The sequence below is a fragment of the Sus scrofa genome, chromosome 17 (assembly GCF_054392235.1).
Source record: "Sus scrofa isolate SSC_HxYL_T2T_F1_AM1 chromosome 17, Sscrofa_HxYL_maternal_Yorkshire_Landrace_v2.0, whole genome shotgun sequence".
In the NCBI taxonomy this organism is placed as follows: domain Eukaryota; kingdom Metazoa; phylum Chordata; class Mammalia; order Artiodactyla; family Suidae; genus Sus; species Sus scrofa.
Window position 1 is genome coordinate 59,858,750 of NC_139399.1, and position 18,322 is coordinate 59,877,071.

General features: G+C 55.3%; 1 protein-coding gene and 1 long non-coding RNA gene across 30 annotated transcripts in view; one reads left to right on the forward strand and one right to left on the reverse strand.

The window, feature by feature from the left end:
• RIPOR3 (RIPOR family member 3) overlaps window positions 1–18,322 on the reverse strand; it is a 74,520-nt gene that overhangs the window by 22,850 nt on the left and 33,348 nt on the right. For 13 of the 23 annotated variants that reach the window (XR_014832513.1, XR_014832510.1, XR_014832515.1 and 10 more), the window contains one exon: window positions 6,390–6,508. Coding sequence is in view for 12 of the 23 variants with exons in the window: in XM_085004170.1 (XP_084860296.1) it covers window positions 6,390–6,499 (110 nt within the window). In the remaining 11 variants the exon portion in view is untranslated. Of the gene's footprint in view, window positions 1–6,389; window positions 6,509–10,527; window positions 10,621–13,033; window positions 13,106–13,750; window positions 13,794–18,322 lie in introns of all 23 variants that reach the window. The other 10 variants (XR_014832511.1, XR_014832512.1, XM_085004165.1 and 7 more) reach the window with 2 other exon arrangements.
• Window positions 1,801–17,591, forward strand: LOC102165584 (uncharacterized). Of its 7 annotated transcripts, XR_014832570.1 has the most exons (8): window positions 1,801–3,938; window positions 5,057–5,202; window positions 5,308–8,123; window positions 9,894–9,948; window positions 14,511–14,619; window positions 15,686–15,734; window positions 17,137–17,232; window positions 17,332–17,591. It is a non-coding gene; the product is annotated as an uncharacterized LOC102165584 (long non-coding RNA). The 7 variants fall into 7 exon arrangements; XR_002340012.2 differs by lacking the exons at window positions 1,801–3,938; window positions 5,308–8,123 and having other exon boundaries at window positions 4,991–5,202; XR_002340008.2 differs by lacking the exons at window positions 1,801–3,938; window positions 5,308–8,123; window positions 17,137–17,232 and having other exon boundaries at window positions 4,991–5,202; window positions 17,268–17,591.

Sequence of the window (18,322 nt, forward strand, 5' to 3'; positions counted from 1 at the left end):
GGGGATGGCAGAGGGGATTGTGATCTGGGAGCCAGGCAGCAGGCAAGCGGGACACAGTTCTAGCTCCTTTGCCAGGCCTGGGAGAAGGGCCACTGGGCCACCGCCAAGCACTGGTCCCCAAGAGGCCTGGCAGGCAGCTGGGCTGTATCTCCAGCCCAGCCAGACACCGCCCATTCCACACATGGTTACAGAGACCTGCGATTGACTCAGCAGTGCTATCCTGTCCACCCCTGCTGGCGGGGACCAAGCCCCAAGCCCCATGGTTCCCCAGCATGGATACAGCTCCACACTACACACCAACATGCCAGAAATACAGATCCTGGGCCTTGCCCAGGCACAGTGAGAACTGGTGCTCAGGATGCTGCAGCAAGGAAGGATCTGGAACCCTGTCCTGGACCCTCAGGGGCCTCTCCACGCTGGAAACTCCTATCATCTCATGAGACACAAGTCCTTGTCAGTGGCCCATGTTCAAGTTCTAGCCCCAGAGGTCAAGGTGCTTAATCTACAGGAGCCTCAATGTTCTCATCTGTAAAAGGGGGATAATAAGAGTGTCTGCCCCATGGAGCTGTCGTAAGATAGTCATTCACACAGCAAATATTGACTGAGCTCTTTTTTTTTTTTTTTTTTTTTGTCTTTTTGCTATTTCTTGGGCCGATCGCGCGGCGTATGGAGATTCCAAGGCTAGGGGTCTAATCGGAGCCGAAGCCACCAGCCTACACCAGAGCCACAGCAACGCGGGATCCAAGCCGTGTCTGCAACCTGCACCACAGCTCATGGCAACGCCGGATCGTCAACCCACTGAGCAAGGGCAGGGACCGAACCTGCAACCTCATGGTTCCTAGTCAGATTCGTTAACCACTGCGCCACGACGGGAACTCCTTGACTGAGCTCTTATTATGCACCAGCCACCATTCCAGGAGCCGGGTTAGAACAGTGACTAAAACATACAAACCCCCTGGCCCCATGACCTGCCCTGCCAGCCAGCGGAGACCATGGGAAGTGGCAGCAAGTGCAGACTCTGGAGCCGGACGCTGAGGACTCTATCCAGCTCCCCTACTGACAAGCTGTGTGACCTGGGTGAGTTATTGAACCTCTCTGTGCCTCAGTTTTCTCATCTGAAAAATGGGGATCAGAAAATGTAACACAAGTTAATTAATGTAAAGAGATTTGAGCAGTGTCCAGCAAAGAGTAAGTGCTATATATGTGTTGAAGTTAGTAAGGTTATTTTATTTTATCTATTTTTTGTCTTTTTAGAGCTGCACCCACGGCATATGGAGTTTTCCAGGCTGGGGGTCAAATCGGAGCTTCGCCACAGCCACAGCAACAGCAACGCAGGATCCAAGCCACATCTGTGACCTACACCACAGCTCACAGCAATGCTGGGTCCTTAACCCACTGAGCAAGGCCAGGGATCGAACCTGCATCCTCATGGATACTATTCAGGTTGTTAACCCCTGAGCCACAACGGGAACTCCAATAGGTAATTTTTAAAAGTATGTATCACTTATAAAATATTGTATCGAAACTATACCTCAATTTTAAAAATTATATATCAGAAAGTGCCTAGTGCCAAGGAAGAAAACCAAAGCAGGATAAGGAATTTAAATAGAGTGAACAGGGAAGGCTCCCCACACAGGGGATGTTGGAGAACAGGTAACACGCAGAGCACTGGACACAAACCCGCCACCTCAGTGGTGCTCACCCCTTCACCTGCTGGCGCTGTTATTCATCTATTACATGTCAAGTGACAATTTGCAAAGCCCAAGAAGGGGCTGTGCTCCCTCCTCCCCCACCCTCCCCGAGGCCACATCACCCACCTGTTGGAACACACCCTCCACAAAGTTGCCATCTCCAGGCCAGCAGGGACAGGCAAGGCTGCAGCCTCGAGAGAAGCGGGTTTCAGACAGGCCAGGGTCCCCAGCAGGTGGGCAAGCAGCTTGGAGGTGGGGCTGCAGGGGCCCCGCTCACCTGCCAGCTCCCAGGGGCCTTTAGTCCCTGGCAGGTGCGCACCCTCGGCTGGGCCCCCCCTCCGTCTACATGGAGAGTTCCTTGCTTGCTGCTGGAGCCAGCCCTGAAAACACAGACTCCTGGGGAAGCTCTGAGCCCAGGGCTCTTGTCTGAGGTTCAACAAGGCAGGTGTGGCAGCCACTTGGAGGGCTGGCCCTGCCAGGGATGGTGTTGCCTGTGCAGCCTCCAGATGGCGAAATCAGGTTGCATGCCTGGCCCCTTGTCACCACTGCCAGGGCAGGGAGCAGCCTGCGGGGGCGGATGTTACGCCAGCCATGAGAGGACTCGGTGAATATTAAATATCCCCTGGCATGCCAGACGAGCTTCCAGATGGGCACGTGCAGCCCAGTGGCCCCAGCCCCAGAAGGCCAGGCCTTCTACCTGGTGTCATTGGGAAATGCTGTCAGAGGTGCCGGTGCGTGGCTGCTGCAGGTGCAGAATCTGGAGGCAGGCAGGGCTGGGGCTGGTGCTGGGCATGGGGCACTAAACAATAGGATGACCTGGACACGTTTCAGGTGAGGACTCAAAGCTCAGGTAAGCTCACCTTTCCTCCTGTGTCTGGTGGTACTAGATGCACAGGAATGTGGACAGACATGCACACGGCACTTGCAAAGGTCAGGCTCTGCCCAGGGTGCTTCCCACACACTAGCCTGTTTACACACACACCTCTGAGGGCCACCCCACCCCCGCCCCACACCCCTCTTTCTCTAGCTTCCTCTCCTTGAAAATCAAGGGCTGCTGCCTAGTTTTCACACCTGCCCCCTCGCAGCGGTCCCAGTGGAGGAATTCCCAAGGTAGTGAGGACATCAAAGCTCCTGGCTCAGGAGGGTCCCCGCCTGACAGCCTGGGGGAAGGGAGACCTGGCTGAGGAAGGGCCCAAAGGAGCTAAGAGCAGTCCTGGGGGAAGGGAGACCTGGCTGAGGAATGGCTCGAAGGAGCTAAGAGCAGTCGTGCCTGTCAGTCAGGGCAGAATGGGACAGTGTCAGGGCCTGGCCCTCTTCTTTCTCCTCCCATCATATTATATATGGCCTTATGTTATAACATATTATTATAAAGGGCCTTATCATAGCAGTCATTCACACCTTAGTATAAAATTTACTCACCAGGTTGCTTCCCCAAGTGAATTCTTTGATTATGCAATAAAAAAACCCTGTCCAGAGTCAAAGGGGTTTCCGGTGCCTGGGCAGACATGAGGGTTGGGGACATCTAAGCAGAGCCCCGCTCTCCCCCCAACTCTCCTATCTAAGGTTATTTTGCCTGACCTGCCCCACCCGCCAACCCCGAGTGCCTTGGCAATGTGGCCGTGTGTTGGCCTGGTTAGATTACCCAGGAAAGAAGGCCAAAAAATGAGGCCTGAAACCCAATCTAGACTGTCCAGCTCCAGATCCCAGGGTCTAGCCCTCTGGGAGTTGGACGGAGACGGAAGTTAAAAATAGATGTGCATCTCTGCTGTCATGGGCAGTTTCTTCCTCGCCGCTGGGCAGGGGGACAGCAGAGAGCAAGGCCAGGTGGTCCCACCCAGGAACCTCAGAGCCTGCTCAGGGGGTTGGGCCCAGGAGGAGGGGCTCCAGCAGGGGTTCAGGGCATTTAGGGCCCTTGGGGGCCTCTTTCTCAGACTGGGATACAGGCTCTATGGGACCTGGCTCTTACCCTTGCTGATGACCAGTGAGCCCTAGAGTCACAGGTCAGAGCCCTCTGCTTTCTCTCCAGAGTGCCCACCCCAGGCAGCCAGGAGTGGGCAGCAAGAGGTGGGCCCACCTCAGCGCACTCTTTGGACGGAACTCCTGACGGGGGCCTGAAGGTGCATTTCCTACAGAGGAGGGCAGTCCAGAGACCCCAGAAGCCTGGCAGAGGGAGAGCTGCAGGCAGGACAGTCTACAGAATTCCTGAGGCCCAGGGCAAAAGAAAACGCCAGACCCTTTGGTCACAAGGTATTAAGAATTTTGGGGGAGTTCCCAACATGACTCAGGGGTAATGAACCTGACTAGTCTCCATGAGGATGCGGGTTCCATCCCTGGCCTCACTTAGTGGGTTAAGGATCTGGCGTTGCCATGAGCTGCGGTGTAGGTCACAGACTCAGCTTGGATCTCTCATTGCTGTGGCTGTGGTGTAGGCTGGCAGCTGTAGCTCCTATTCAACACCTAGCCTGGGAACCCCCATTCGGCACAGGTGAGGCCCTAAAAAGCAAACAAAAAAAAGGATTTCTGGATGGCGTCTGCAGAGTGATGAACCTGAGAGCAGGGCCCTGTGTGAGGTGTGCTCACACAGCCAGTCATGGCTGCCAGACCACAGGCACAGAGTGCCCCCAGGGCCTTGGTGTGAGTGAGAGAAAGGTGCCCTTCCCATCCTGGAGGCCCAGCCTGGGAGGGTCACAGGGACCGGATGTCCCCTTGGCAGGGGGACCCGCACAGCCGTCCTTAGTGGCCCTGATTAGAGACCCCATGGGGTGGGGACCCCGATGAAGCCCCAGAAGAGGCAGCTCAGAGGTGGCTCAGTTGAGAAACATCGTCGTTTCCCTGGCCAGTTTATACTTAGCCCTCTCAGCAGCGCTTATGAGGCACCTCCTGTGTGCCTGCCTCACAGCGGCACCCACGCTTTCTCTTTTTGGAGGCTTCGAGTCAGGGGCGCTGGGTACCAGCTCCTTCTGGGGCTTTGGCCAGATTTCTCCCCTCCCTTCCTCAGTTTCCTCTGCTCCAGCCCCTCAGCAGCTCCTCGCACTGTGAATGTCCCCACCGTGGCCGAAGAGTCCCCATAGAGTCCCTCTTCCTCTCTCACCACTGTCCCACAAGCTGGCCGCACACCCACTTTCTGTTCCTCAAAGCTCATGCCCATCTCAGGGCCTTGGCACTGCTGTCCCCTCCACCTGAACGGCTTCTCCACCCCCCGCCCCCGGCTTCTCATGATTCGCCTTTGCTTCATTGTGCTCCTGCCTCACTGCCCTCCTCCAAGGCCCTGCTCTCCTCCCACCCCCACCCCCAGCTTTAGTTCCCTCACAGCACCTGCCACCTGTGCATCCATCTTACCAGTGGCTTATTGTTTTCCTGCCCAGGAAGGAGGAACAGGGCCTGACCAGAGTCGGTACTCCATAAATAGTCCTGGAATGAATTCAGGATTCCTCGGGGTGCTTCCGGAAACCAGGACACCACCCCTCCCAGCACACTTCGGAGCTGAGGAGCTGAGCCACCGGGAGACCAGGTGAGTGAGCTGGGAGCGCCTGACCTCAGGGGCCCAGCCTCATGGGTGAGGGTGGGAGGAGGGGAGGGCCTATCTGGGGCTCAGCTGGTGCCTGGTCCTCCCCAGGACGGAGCACTGAAGCCAAGGCCTGAAGAAGGTTAAGCAGGAACGGCCAGCGTGCAGGAGTGGGAAGAGCGCCAAGCGGAGGGCACAGCCTGTGCAAAGGCCTGGAGGGCACAGAGGCCAACACAGCCAAAACACAGGGTTGAAAGTGAGGCCGGCCGGCGGACCATGGCCGCGAGGGGCTGGGATGGGAACCTCTGCAGGGTTTCAGGCAGGGAGTGCCATGCTGTTTGGTCACTGACTGGCTCACCGATCACCCAGGTTGTGCCCTGCTCTGGCTGGGGTCCTGCTGTCCACACAGCTGCTCAGAGTGGCAGACGTTTGGGGCCCTCAGGATGCTTGGAGCCAGGGAGCCAGCAGGCCTGGGCCCACAGGGCTGTGGCCCAGGAGGAAGAAGCGCACCTTCCGCCTGGGGGCTGCCTGCCGCTGGAAGAGGCCCACGCCTGAAGGGGCGTGTTGACCAGGCCTGTCTGCAGAGGCTGCTCCTGCTCCTTTGAAAACGTCCTGCAGGCAGCTGCTGTGCCTCTGGGTGCTGGCAGCCGGCCGTGGGTCACCCCCCTGTACCCTCAGGACAAGCCCCTGAGGGACGGCCGTTTGCGATCCCCTTTTCGCAGATGAGGAAACAAGACTCCGAGGTGAACTCACTTGCCCCAGGTCACAGGTGGTGCTATTTCCCAATCTCTCAAACAGGAAGAACATTCCATCCCAACCCCGCCTCTAGGAGACTAAGTTCTAATGCCGAACCAGTCTTGCTGTGCGACCTTGGGTGAGCAGCTCTACCTCTCCGAGCCTCAGTGTTCTGATCTGCCAAGTGGGCCTAATAAGCTCAGGCAGATCAACTTCCAGGATCAGCTGCCAGGAACGTGTCAATGATACCTGTTTGGATCTCAAGCAAATGACAGGTTTCTCCCAACACCACAGTGTTACTCACACATACACAAAGGCGCACACACACACACACACACGTGCACTCTGCAGGCCTGGCATGGGAGTGAGCCTAAGGGTCCCTGGCAGTGGAAGAGGATGTCCCCATCCCCCACCCCTCATCCCTGGCCCCTGAACCTCACAGTCGGGGCAGAACTTACGTGATCCTCCGGCTCTGGGCACTGCTGAAGCCCGCGAAGGAGGCGCTCCGGCCCATGACCCCCACGGCCCCCGCATCCCCGGAGGACAGGAACCGCACCCTCACCGACATGGCTGTCACCTGCAGGGAGAGGACAGGACAGTCAGCCTCTCATTGGCACCCAGTGAGTGCTGACCTCAAGCCGGCCACCCTCCACTGTGGCCCCCAAAGTCCTGACAACCACCCCAGTGGCAGGGCGGCTGGCACTGTGTCCAGCTCACAGATGAGAAAACTGACACTCAAGGAGGTTAGAGAGCCTAACCCAGTAGTGATAACCAAGCCCAGGTGTGTATACTCTGCACCTGGGTCCTTAATGCCTGAGCACGTGCCAGGGAGGGGGGGACCAGCAACTCCTGAACTGGCTCTTCTCACCTCCCCTCAGCTACTCCTCAATAACCCTGGCCCCCCTCCACAAACCCTGACTGAGTACCTACTATGCGCCAGGGACTGAGCAAAGCAAGGCAAAGCCCCTGGCCTCCAGGGCTCCCGGCCAGCAAAGTCCATGATGAAATAATGGGAGTACCTGACACAGGCATGGGGAAAGCAACCAAGAGCTGAGAAGGAAAGTGTAAGGAAGGAAGGAAGAAGGGGAAGGGGGAAGGAGGGAAAGGTATCTGAAGCAGGGGGAACAGCATGAGCAAAGGCCTGGAGGTGCAGAGGACAGAGTATAACCCAGAAATGGAAACAAGTTCAGTAGGTTGGGGTGTGACTCTAGGTGAGGTTGGGAAAGCCAACAGAGTGCAAGCTGGGGGGGCCTGGGTCGCCCCAGGGAGGACCTTGGCTTGCACTTGGGTGAGGGGAACGGGGAGCCCTGGGAGGTTTTGAGCAGGAGGTGATGAAGTCCACTTCACAGGAGGCCAGGCTGCTGGCATCACAGGCTTCCAGAAGCTCCCGATCTATTACCCCATCTCTGACCCAGGCTGCAAGGAGGCTGGCCTAGATCCCTGGTGGTCCTTTCTTTTTTCCAAACCATCTCAAGATTGGAAAAATGCCACCACATCCCTTGGGAATATTGCCCAGTGTCTTCCAACACAATCGGAAAGTTCTCCCCCATATCTAACCTAAATCTCCACTGCTACAGTTTCCTACCTCGCTCCCCAGACATGATGGTGTCAGTGCCAGGATTCCAGGGACCCCATTGCCCTGGGAAAGCTTTGCTCCTCCAGCTCTCCCACGTTCCTGCTCGGTGAGGCCCCTGCCTCCCACATCCCCTGCACCTGGCGGCAGAGTCCAGGCTCCATCCTTTTGCCCACACTGGGGCCTCTGCCTGGAATAACATTCTCTTTGAGACCACATCTGTCCAGCGTCCAGTCCTGCATTTTGCTTGTGGCTGGCACCTGCCATGGGCTCCAGAGCCCTCGTACGGACGGACCCCCCCCCGCCCCCGCCGAGCAGGTCTGTGCAGCCCCCACAGCTTTCTTTTCTGACACATCCTGCCCCCATGGGTCCCATGGGTGCTGTGCGTAGGTGAGCATCAAAAACAGAAAAGCCAGACCTGGGCTCAAACCCCAGCTATAGCTATGCCACCCACTGGCTCTGGGCCTCCGTGAGGACATCTGTAAAATGGAAATTCACAAAAGAACCAAGGAGACAATGCGCTGCCAGCACGTCATGTCAGATGGACACTGGAAAGCACTGTTGTCCCTGTGCCATGGCCGACCAAGACCCCAGCCTGGAGACCCGGCTGCTGGGGCAGGTGAGCGGAGGAGCAGCTCCTAGCCTGCCTGGGGTGGGTGGGGGTGGCTAGCGAGAGTTTACTGAGCACCCGCTGTGTGCTGAGCCCCCGTGCCAGGGACTGTCCCATGTTAGAGTCGGTGAACAGCGGCCAGTGTGTGACTTGGCACCATTTATGAGAGCTCGTGATTAGGCCAGCCGAGAGCCCAATGCCTCATGTAAGTTCCCTTCTTAGATCTACACAACCCCTCAGGCCTAGGAGCTACTGCGAACCTAATTCCATAGATGAGGAAACTGAGGCTCAGAGAGGGAACAAGACAAGCCCAGGGACCCAGCTCGGAAGCGGCAGAGCCAGGCTGAGAGCTCCGTGCCAGCCCTTCTCAGGCGCGTGGTCAGGCAGCCGGCGCTCCAGGGGTTTGCGGCAGCCCCACGGAGAGCACCCCCTCTGCCCTCACAGTCCCTACCTGGGCTCTGCTGCTGCCAGCCTGGACCAGCTCGCCAGAGTCGATGGTTAAATTTTCAGGAATGTTGGTAGCTTGAAATCGACCACGATAGGATTATGAACGTCGTGGAAATTGGCAAGTGCTACAAATTAGATTTGTTATTTTTTTTTTTCCTGCTGGTTGTTGAACTTTTATCAGCACGCCACTGCCCCCACCACTATCAGCACATGCTCTGGGTGGCACTGGAACCTTCTCAAACTGCCTAACACGCCCCTCCCGCCACCAGGCTGGGCAAGGGGAGGAGGAGGGAGCAGGCAGGGAGATGCCCAAGGTCAGCGGTTGGGACGAGGGCTCTGGAGCCAGCCCCGGGTGTCGGGGACCGGAAGCCCTCCCTCCACCTCGCCACCGCCCTCCCTCCCACGCCTTCTGGGTCATTCCTCCGGCCTCCCCCAGGTCCTCCACTTCAGGATTAGAGAGAAAGACAATTGCTAACTAGTTCCGCCCCATGCAGTTCGCTACAACAAACCCACCGTCCTCCCGTCCAGCATTAGGCAGGAGGGCCGAGGAGAACGAAGGTTGGATACAATAAGCCAGCACCTGGCTGTGGACTGACTGCTCACAACAGGTCTGTGAGGTTCAGTGACCCCGCTTCTCATGAGGAAAGAGGCTTGAAGAGGTGAAGAGCCTGGCTCAGGGACCTGCTTCTTCAATGTAAGGTCTAGCTGCCACATGAGATTGGCCTCCTGGCTAAACCTTCCTTTTCCGGCCCAGGTGTCACCTCCCCCAGGAAGCCTTCCCGGACCTCCCCCAGTCCCAGTTCCCTCTAGTTACAGTGGACTGTGAATGGTGACTTGTCTGCCCCTGCTGCTAGACAGACAGTTCCCTGGAGGCAGGGCCAGGGCTGTCCTCTGGGGCTTGAAAGAGTCACGGCACATCGTTATGGGGCCACAGGATGAGGATTAAAAGACTGGGGCTGCTTCCCCACTTCAGCAGGCTGTATAGGGTAAGAATGAGAACTCCCACTCTGTGCTCGACTCCAAGGCAGCGGTGGACAAAAGTCTTCTGTAAAGGGCCAGATAGTAAATTTTTTTGGCTTTGCAGGCTATATAATCTTTGTCACAACTACTCAACTCTACCATTTTGACCGAAAGCAGCCACAGAAAATATGCAGATGAATGAGCCTGGTGAAGTCCCAATAGAACATTATTGTAAAAAGCAGCAGGTATTGAGGGATGACCCCTGGGGAGTCAGCACTCTGCCTGCTACCTGCTCTAAAGGCTTCAAATCTCATTTAATTCTCCCAACTCTATAAGGAGGCAAACATTATTATTATCCTTCCCATTTTGCAGATAAAGAAACTGAGGTGCAGAGAGGAGGAGAGATGACTCATCCAAGGTCACACAGGTAGGAACCGCGAGAGCTGGGATTTGAACCTGGGCATGATGGGCTCCAAAGCCTGGCTACTTCATGCTAGGCTGCACCTGCTTCCCCAGCAGCCCTCCTCTCCCAGGGGGAAGGAAGGGAGCCCCAGAATGCAAGCCGGTTCCTGAAGGGACCTGCCAAGCTAGAAATGGGGTGGCAGAGAAAAATCGAGCCCATCCCCTGCAAGCTTCAGGGTGTGGGAGCCCAGGTCTCTGTGCGCCCCTTTGGATGAGCATCAATCCCAGCAGCGCCCCCTCCTGGCTGATCCCTGGTGGGACCCATCCTTTGTAGCTGACCCCTGTGATCTCACCCAGCTGGCTGCAAAACAACCCCCCTCCAGTGGACTGGGGATGAGACGGCCAGGCTGAGACCCCTGGAACCCTGGGAGCCTTCAGAAGGCTCTCGACAAGCCCCAGTGAATGTTTGCCTCCTTCGACCAAGAGTGACAGCCTAAATGTTTAATTGTGGATACAACAGAGCACTCGGAACCACTCAGAACAGAGGCTGGGCATCTTGGAGACCCCATTCTTCCCCCAGACCGCCCCACGCCGAGGACATTACCCTTTAGCTGCTGGACTGTGGGCAGGCCGGGTGATCCTGGGCAGCCGGTACTCTGCACGGCATTAGCGACAGGCCGGGGACCTCGCTGGGCCCCTGGGCAGAGGAGAGAGGCACAGAAGTCATGCAGGTACCAAATCTTCGGTGGCAGACAGGACTGTCTCTCCCCTGTGGGTCCCTCGCTGCCTCTCTCTGGCCTGGCACCTGGGCAGCCCCTGAGGCTTGGCTCCAGCGGGTGAGCACAGGGAGGCAGGCCAGCTGAAGGGGCGCCTCACCCGTCAGCTGCTCCCCAGACACTGAAGGGACATCCTGGACCTCGTCCCTCAAGGTGCGGCCGGAGGAGCCCGAGCCGCACCACTAAATCTGTCCTGCTCACTGCTGCCCAAAGCTGCCCGCCAGCCACGGAAAACCTGCAATTTCACCTCATTTGGAGGTGATGTTTCTAAATTTAACGGCGTGCGCTCTCAGGGCTGGGCAGCTTTTATGCCTGAGTCCCTCACTTAGGGCTCTTTTATATCCACTCAAATGCCAGCCAGGGATTAGTTTGCTTATAGGAGTTTCCAAAATAGCCCTTTGGTTTAGCATGAAAGGAAATGGCCAAATAGCCCAGGATGAGGATGTGAGTTTACACGGAAGAGGGCTGGGCGTCCCGAGGAGGCTGCTGCGGGAACCAGACTGTCTGCAGCAGAGTCCAAGTCCCTCATTTTACCGAGGGCCAGACCCGCCCGGAGCGGCCTGCCCAGGTCACCCAGAGCTGAATGGAAGAGCCAGAAGGATCCAACCACCCCAGCTCCCTGCTCCTCAGGTGGAGTCCCCCTCCAGGCCTTTGCCCTGGCTGTGCCCTTGACCTGCATGCCCTACCCCTGGGTCTTCCATGGTAGTCAGGCCTGGACTCCAAGGTCACCTCCTCAGAGAGGCCCTCCCTGCCTGCCCTGGCTACGGTGGCCTCACCACTCACCCTGTTTCAAATCCTTCAGAGAACGTCTCACCGCCCCAGACTGTCTTATCAGTTTGCTTGGTGATCGTGTGTCCCTCACAAGTCTCAGCTCCATGGGGTGGGGACTTCTGTCCTGTTCACAGCTGTGTGCCCACAGCCCCACCAAGCTGGGGGCCCCAGCAAGTGTTGGTTGAAAAAATGAGTGATTGAAGAACTGTGTCTGGAGTTCCCTCACATGATTTGCTCACACAACACACATCTATTGAGTGGCTACTGAATACAAGCACGGGCCATGCAGCCGTGAACTAGTCTGGTGGGGAACAATTAGGACGCGAGGTGACGAGACTGTGCTGCTGTAGGGAACTAGCTGAGGCACAGGGAGCAGGCAAGGACCCCACACCCAGCCCAAGGGAAGAGACCTCTGGAGGAAGAGCTATCATATGTTGAAATCTGGAGGAGGAATTGGCTAGGCAGAGAGCGAGGGTGGGATGGAAGAGTGTGCCAGGTATTAGGAACAGCATATGCAATGGCTCAGAGGCAAGAGAGGATCAATTAGAGGAACAGCAAAAAGTTCAGTCGGTCTAGCTGGAGCATCAGGTTACAAAAGAGGATCCTTGAAAGGTGAGTTGGGGACCAGGCCCTACGGGGGTGTTTAAATCGCATCCAAGGAGTAGACAGGGCAGGCCTCCAGTCCTCTGGATGTTGACAATGGCACCCCTTTGAGTTCATTCTCTCTTTCAATAAACCCCACTGCCCTTTCGCCCAAGAATGCTGTGTCCCAGTAAACAATGAATGAGTGCCTACTGCATGCAGGGCCCCCACCTTTTATGGGGAAAGCCACACAGGCTGTGTGGCCTCTGCCAGCTTGAGCTGGGTTTTGCCCTCTGCACACCGTCCGTGCTCCACCCCTCCCCTGCTTCCCCCCAAAAAAGGCCCAGCTATTTGAAGGCACCCAGAGAGGGAAAATCCTGCAGCTGGTCTGCCCAGGACAAAGGCCACACGGGCTCCCATGCCTGCCAGCTTGGGCCCCTGTCTCTGTTGTCCCCTGGGCTGTGCTGGGTGACTCTCCAGAGCCAAGATGTTTGGGGCCAGGAATGAAAGATCCAGAGAATCAGGAGAAAGTGATTCCACTGCATGTGATCTTGAACAAGATCCCTCCCCTCTGAGCCGCTGTCTTCTGTCTATAAATGGGTGGATCGGGCTAGAGCTCAGGTTCCCGACGTGCAGCCCACCCTGGGCCCAGGGAGGAATGCACAGTGGACCCCATGCCTCACTCGCTTGGCGTGTCCTTCTTACTTTAGTCCCCTTTCCATCTGGCTCTCTGACACTTGTCACCCTTCCTGTTTAGCAGGGTACAGAGCTGGCCCCAGGCACAGAGCCGGAGACAGACAGAGGAGGGAGCCTGAAGGTAGTCGGGGTTTTGTTAGATTTCACTTAAGGTAACCTTCCATTTAGAGTAAACTGTCTTCTGTATAATTTAAAGTGTGTGGTTTTTTAAAAATAATAGTGTGTTTAAATGAGAGTGACGGATTTGAAGGACACTTAGATTCCATAGAGCACATAGGAACCCACCTTCCTGGCAGCCCCCATTCCTGGGTCCTGCCACCAGCTCTCATGGACCACCATTGGAAGTGGCTCTGGCTTCTGCTGTAGGAGAAGAACAAGCAACTCCTTGGGGACCCCCAGCTGTCTCTCCAGAGTTCACTGTCCCACAACTGCAGGTTAAGTGGAAACTTCCTGATGGCCAGATGGTGTAAGACCAGGCACGGGAGTCAGGATCCGGGATCCAGGAGGGTCCTCGGCCACAGTTTATCATGCAGTCCCCAGCCCCCTGTGTCCTTCCTGCCCAGGCAGGCCTGAGGGGAGCTCCTGTCCTTCTCCAACTCAGGCTCTTTAAGGACCAGTCAGAGAAAGGGACAGACAGGCCATCTCACTGGACCTCACAGCATACGTGTGCCCATCTCGCAGATGGGAACGCTGGGGTGCGGCCACAAATGGCCAGTGCAAGGGGCAGGTTAGATAACCCATACAGAGGAAATTATGTGGCCATTAGGAATGTGGTTTTGAGGAATAGCGACGCGGGAAAATGTTTAAAATAAGATGTGAGTAAACCAGAGCGAGATGTAAACTCTATACAGCCTGGTCTGCTTTATTTTTGAAACAATACCTTACAAATGTACTGCAAAGGACATGTGTTCCCTCGTAATTAGGAAAAAATGTTAACTTGAAGAAAATCAGGGATTGACCAGACTGTCCTCAGTTGCACAGTCAGCAAGCCGCCCAGCTGACCTTGTGTTCTCCAGGGGAGAGAACGCTGCTTTTCAGGATGAACCTGGGATCAAAGGAGAAAATTTCCTCTTAAAAGAATTTTTTTTTAAGGACCACAGATATCGTCTGCACTCCCAGCTCACTCCACTGGAGTTTTATGAAGTAGAGATGACTCATGATTTTCTGTGAAACATCCAGAGGGTGTTTTAATTTAAACGGCCCCTGATCACCACCCACGCACTCCCATTGCCGGGTCGGCCAAGGGTCACCTGGAAGAGGCCGCGGTTCCATTCACAGGGGAAGGAGCCTCCTGAGGCCAAGGCCATGGGGATGGGAGTTGGGGGTGTCCAGGGCAGGGGAGGAAGGTGGCTGGGCTGCCCGGAGATGGGCGGTGATGAAGCTGTGCCCCTGGGAAGCACAAGAGGACCAGCTGAATCCCCTCTTAAAAGCCATCCCGGAGTTCCTGTTGTGGCGCAGTGGAAATGAATCCGACCAGGCACCATGAGGTTGCGGGTTTGCTCCCTGGCCTCGCTCAGTGGTACAGGTCTAAATGTGGCTCAGATCCCATGTGGTTGTGGCTGTGGTGTAGGCCTGCAGCTGTAGCTCCTAACCTAGGAATCTCCATGTGCCACGAGTGCGGCCCTGGAAAAAAAAAAAGAAAAAAAAAAAAAAAAGCCATCCCCATCCTGGTCTGCCTAGGACCAGGGATAACAGTGGGGCTGAGCACAGGGACTGGACACCACCCCTCTGAGCCGGTGCTGTTACCACCCCCATTTCACAGACTGGGAAACTGAGGCTGGTAGCACTGAAGAGGCCTGAACTAGCAAGTGGCAGCAAGAGGTCTTCAGTCATTCACCTTGGCATGCCTGCAGATGGGCAGCATGGCACAGGTGTGTGAACTCCTAACCCACATCGGAGGCGTGAGGAGGGTCGTGGGGAGGGTGTTATTTGGAGTCCTCACTCCGGAAGCTGTTAGGGAAGGGTCTCTACCTCAGCACATTCTTTGTGGGGTCGGGGTGGGGGGTCCTATGTATTTAGCAGTACCCCTCCCCGCCATGCCAGGAGCTCTCTGCCCTCCAGTTGTCACAACCAAGACTGTCTGCAGACACTGAACTGTCCCTGGGGCGGGGGAGGGGCCGGGGTGGGGAGAAGAATCGAAACCGCGGGAACCTCTGGGTTAAAGGCAGCCTGGCGGATGGCATTAGAGGGCTACATCAGGCGTGCCAAGGAATGGCTAGGGCCACCTTCTCCCTCAGGATCGGGGGCCCAGTGCACAGGCCCCACGAAAATGTGGGGATTACTTTTAAAATCAGAAGACTAAAAAATGAACTTTTACATCAAAGAATATTTTATTATATAATATAAAATTATATTATCTCTATATTAACAGAATGTCTTTTATTATATATGTCCATCTTTATGCCAACACAGTCGCAATATACTGTACTATCTAATTTTTTTTTTTTTTGAGGGATTGTCCCAGAAGGCCCAGGTGCTTGTGGGGACGGGACCCTGCCCTTGGCCCTTTCCTAAGGCTGCCTCCAGTCTGTCTGCCTCCAGAACCATCCTCCCACTTCCAGCTCCCTCCCAACCCCAAACCTTTATTATGCAAATCAGAATCCTCCTTCCCACCTATCTCAGTTTCATCTCCCCTCTCCACTCTGAATTCCACCAGGCCTGGCCCAGTAAGGTGGAAGAGCTAAGAAAGCCAGGCCAGACTTTGCACTTGGTCCAAATTAATCCATCTGACCCTCAGCGAAATATGGTTCTGTAAGTTCCCCTTCTGACTTTGGGGGGCCTGGGATCTAGGCACAAGTAAGGTCGTTTCCAGTTTGGGCTTTTGACCTATAGGCTTTAATTCCCAGACTTTTAAGGCTCTCTTAAGTGGAGTCTTGTAGGTTGTGCTTCTCTACATAGGTTTATTATCCTAAAAGTCTTCTCTTTGGGGGTTTGCAGGTCTGTATTTCTTTGTTTGGTTATCTGGCTTGGCTGCATCGACTTCAAGGTATGATTTGTAATTCCTGGACAGTGGTCTTTCCTTGGTTTCCTCCCAGTCCCTCACTTACCTTTTACCTTGTATAACTTAATGGGCTGTGTGCGGCGTGCATGTGTAAAAAGCATCTAACAGAACCTTCAAATATTTATGCGGCCGGATCTGTCAACATTCCTTCTATGTTTTCGAGTTTAGAACCTGCTTTCCCCACCTCTGCAATGCAGTTTCCAATCTGTTGACCACTGAAGTCTCGTTCCCTGGGTAGGAGTCTTGTCCTCCCGCCAGGCTGAGGCTGAAGCGCCCTCAATAACATCTCTAGCCTCCATCTCTCTCCTCTGCGGCCTTGGTCAGCAGATCTCACTGTGCGCCCTGCTTCTCAGACACACCCTGAATCTGTTGCCTGTTTCCATCCCCACCCCAGTGCCAGGACCAAGCCCTGATCACCTCTCTTTACTGCCTCCCGGCCCCTGCTCGCCCTCTGCCCCCACCTGAAAACCAGAGTGAGATTTGTGTGTGTGTGTCTTTTTAGGGTCGCCCTTGTGGCATATGGAAGTTCGCAGGCTAGGGGTTGAATCGGAGCTGTAGCCTCCAGGCTACACCACAGACCACAGCCACTGCAACGCGGGATCCGAGCCGCGTCTGCAACCTACACCACAGCTCATGACAACGCCGGATCCTTAACCCAATGAGCGAGGCCAGGGATCCAGCCTGCAATCCTCATGGATCCTAGTCAGATTGGTTTCTGCTGAGCCACGATGGGAACTCCCCAGAGTGAGATTTTTAAAAAGTCCATCTGTTTCCTACAGCCCACCCCAGGCTCAGGGATTCTGGGAAGATTTGGGACTAAAATCTCTCTCTCTCTCTCTCTCTCTCTCTCTCACACACACACACACACACACACACACACACACCACACACCACACACCCGCCCCAGCACACACAGAAGGCCCTGAAGGAGGGGGTGCCTAGGGATGGCCGTGAGCTCCCTGCTCACTGCAGGAAGGCCGGAGCCCCTTCCCACCTCTCTGACGTTAATTACGACCGGGTCTGGTCCTGGTAAAGGCAGGATGGCCAGAGGGATTACAAACCCTTTACACAGTCCACCCTGTTGCAGCCTGAGAGGCAGTCCCTCACCCCACTGGCAGCGCAAGCACCTAGACCCTCAGTGAGGATCCTCAGCCCAGCGGTGCCGAGTCAACCTCTCGGAATGCCAGCCGCCCACCCCCATCAGGCCCTGGGGCTCCCGCACAGGCACATGGGCTGGTGGAGCAGGGCTGTTTGCTAATAGAGGCTGTTAACAGCACGAGAGATGGTCAAGGGTTCAACAAGAGATGAGCCATCTGGTTGGCCCGAGGTAAACAATTTACGAGAGAAAAGTCAAGCCAGCTTGCTGTTCTGGTTTTTCTTTCAACAGTGCAGATGTGCAGCTTCCTTTGCCCCTTGGTGCTGACAATGATCCCAGGCATCCTGGCCTCTGCTACTCCGGTGCCTCCCTGGGGAAGGAAATCAGGTTTTTTTTCACAGTTTTTCTTGCTCCATTTTCAGGACTGAGTGCCTTTATACCAGCTGGTTAACCCACGTTGTAAGCAGAGTATGTTTCCTCCCAAAGGAGCAGACTTTCCAGCACCCAAGGCCTTCAACGCTGAGAATCTTCATCCTTAAGTTTGTTTGCTGTGGAAGAAGACCCCTACTGGTCTCCCCAGGTATTGCAGCCCTCCTCTACCAGCCACTGCAAATGCCCACCAGAAAGTGAGAGAGGGTCTCCATTCGTGTTCATGACGTTCAGGGTGAAGCCAGTGGATTCCCAAGTATGCGGAATATGCATGTGGCTTAACAGCCTGAAATAAACAGATTGTGCTGAAATTCTAATCCTGGAGTTTCCAAAAGTGTTGCAAAACATTCCAGGCAGACACTGGAGTTAGTGTACTACAAGCTGTTTATCAATTAATTCCTTCTTTGCCAAACATCCTTACCCGGGTCTACTGGGAGATGATTTCGGGGGAAATGCATCTCCAGTTGTGTAATGAAATCACCAGGGAAAGAGGGCTCACTTTGCAGAGGCTCATGTTACAGAAAATGTGGCCGGAACAGGTAGTTCCCATACAGACAAGGCTAGTACGAAGTCTTGAGCTCATGTAATAAAGAAAAGTGACATCTGGGGAGTAGGCTTTAGGGACTCTGCAGTAACCACACATTCTCAGGGAGGGTGATGCGTCTAAGGCTTGGGGTCAAAAAACTCAAGTCCAGCCTTTGCCTCCTGCTAACTATGTGACTTGGACAAATCATAAACTCTTGGAGTTCCCGTCGTGGCGCAGTGGTTAACGAATCTGACTAGGAACCATGAGGTTGCGGGTTCGGTCCCTGCCCTTGCTCAGTGGGTTAACGATCCGGCGTTGCCGTGAGCTGTGGTGTAGGTTGCAGACGCGGCTCGGATCCTGCGTTGCTGTGGCTCTGGCGTAGGCCGGTGGCTACAGCTCCGATTCAACCCCTAGCCTGGGAACCTCCATATGCCGCGGGAGCGGCCCAAGAAATAGCAACAACAACAACAACAACAACAAAAGACAAAAAGACAAAAGACAAAAAAATAAATAAATAAATAA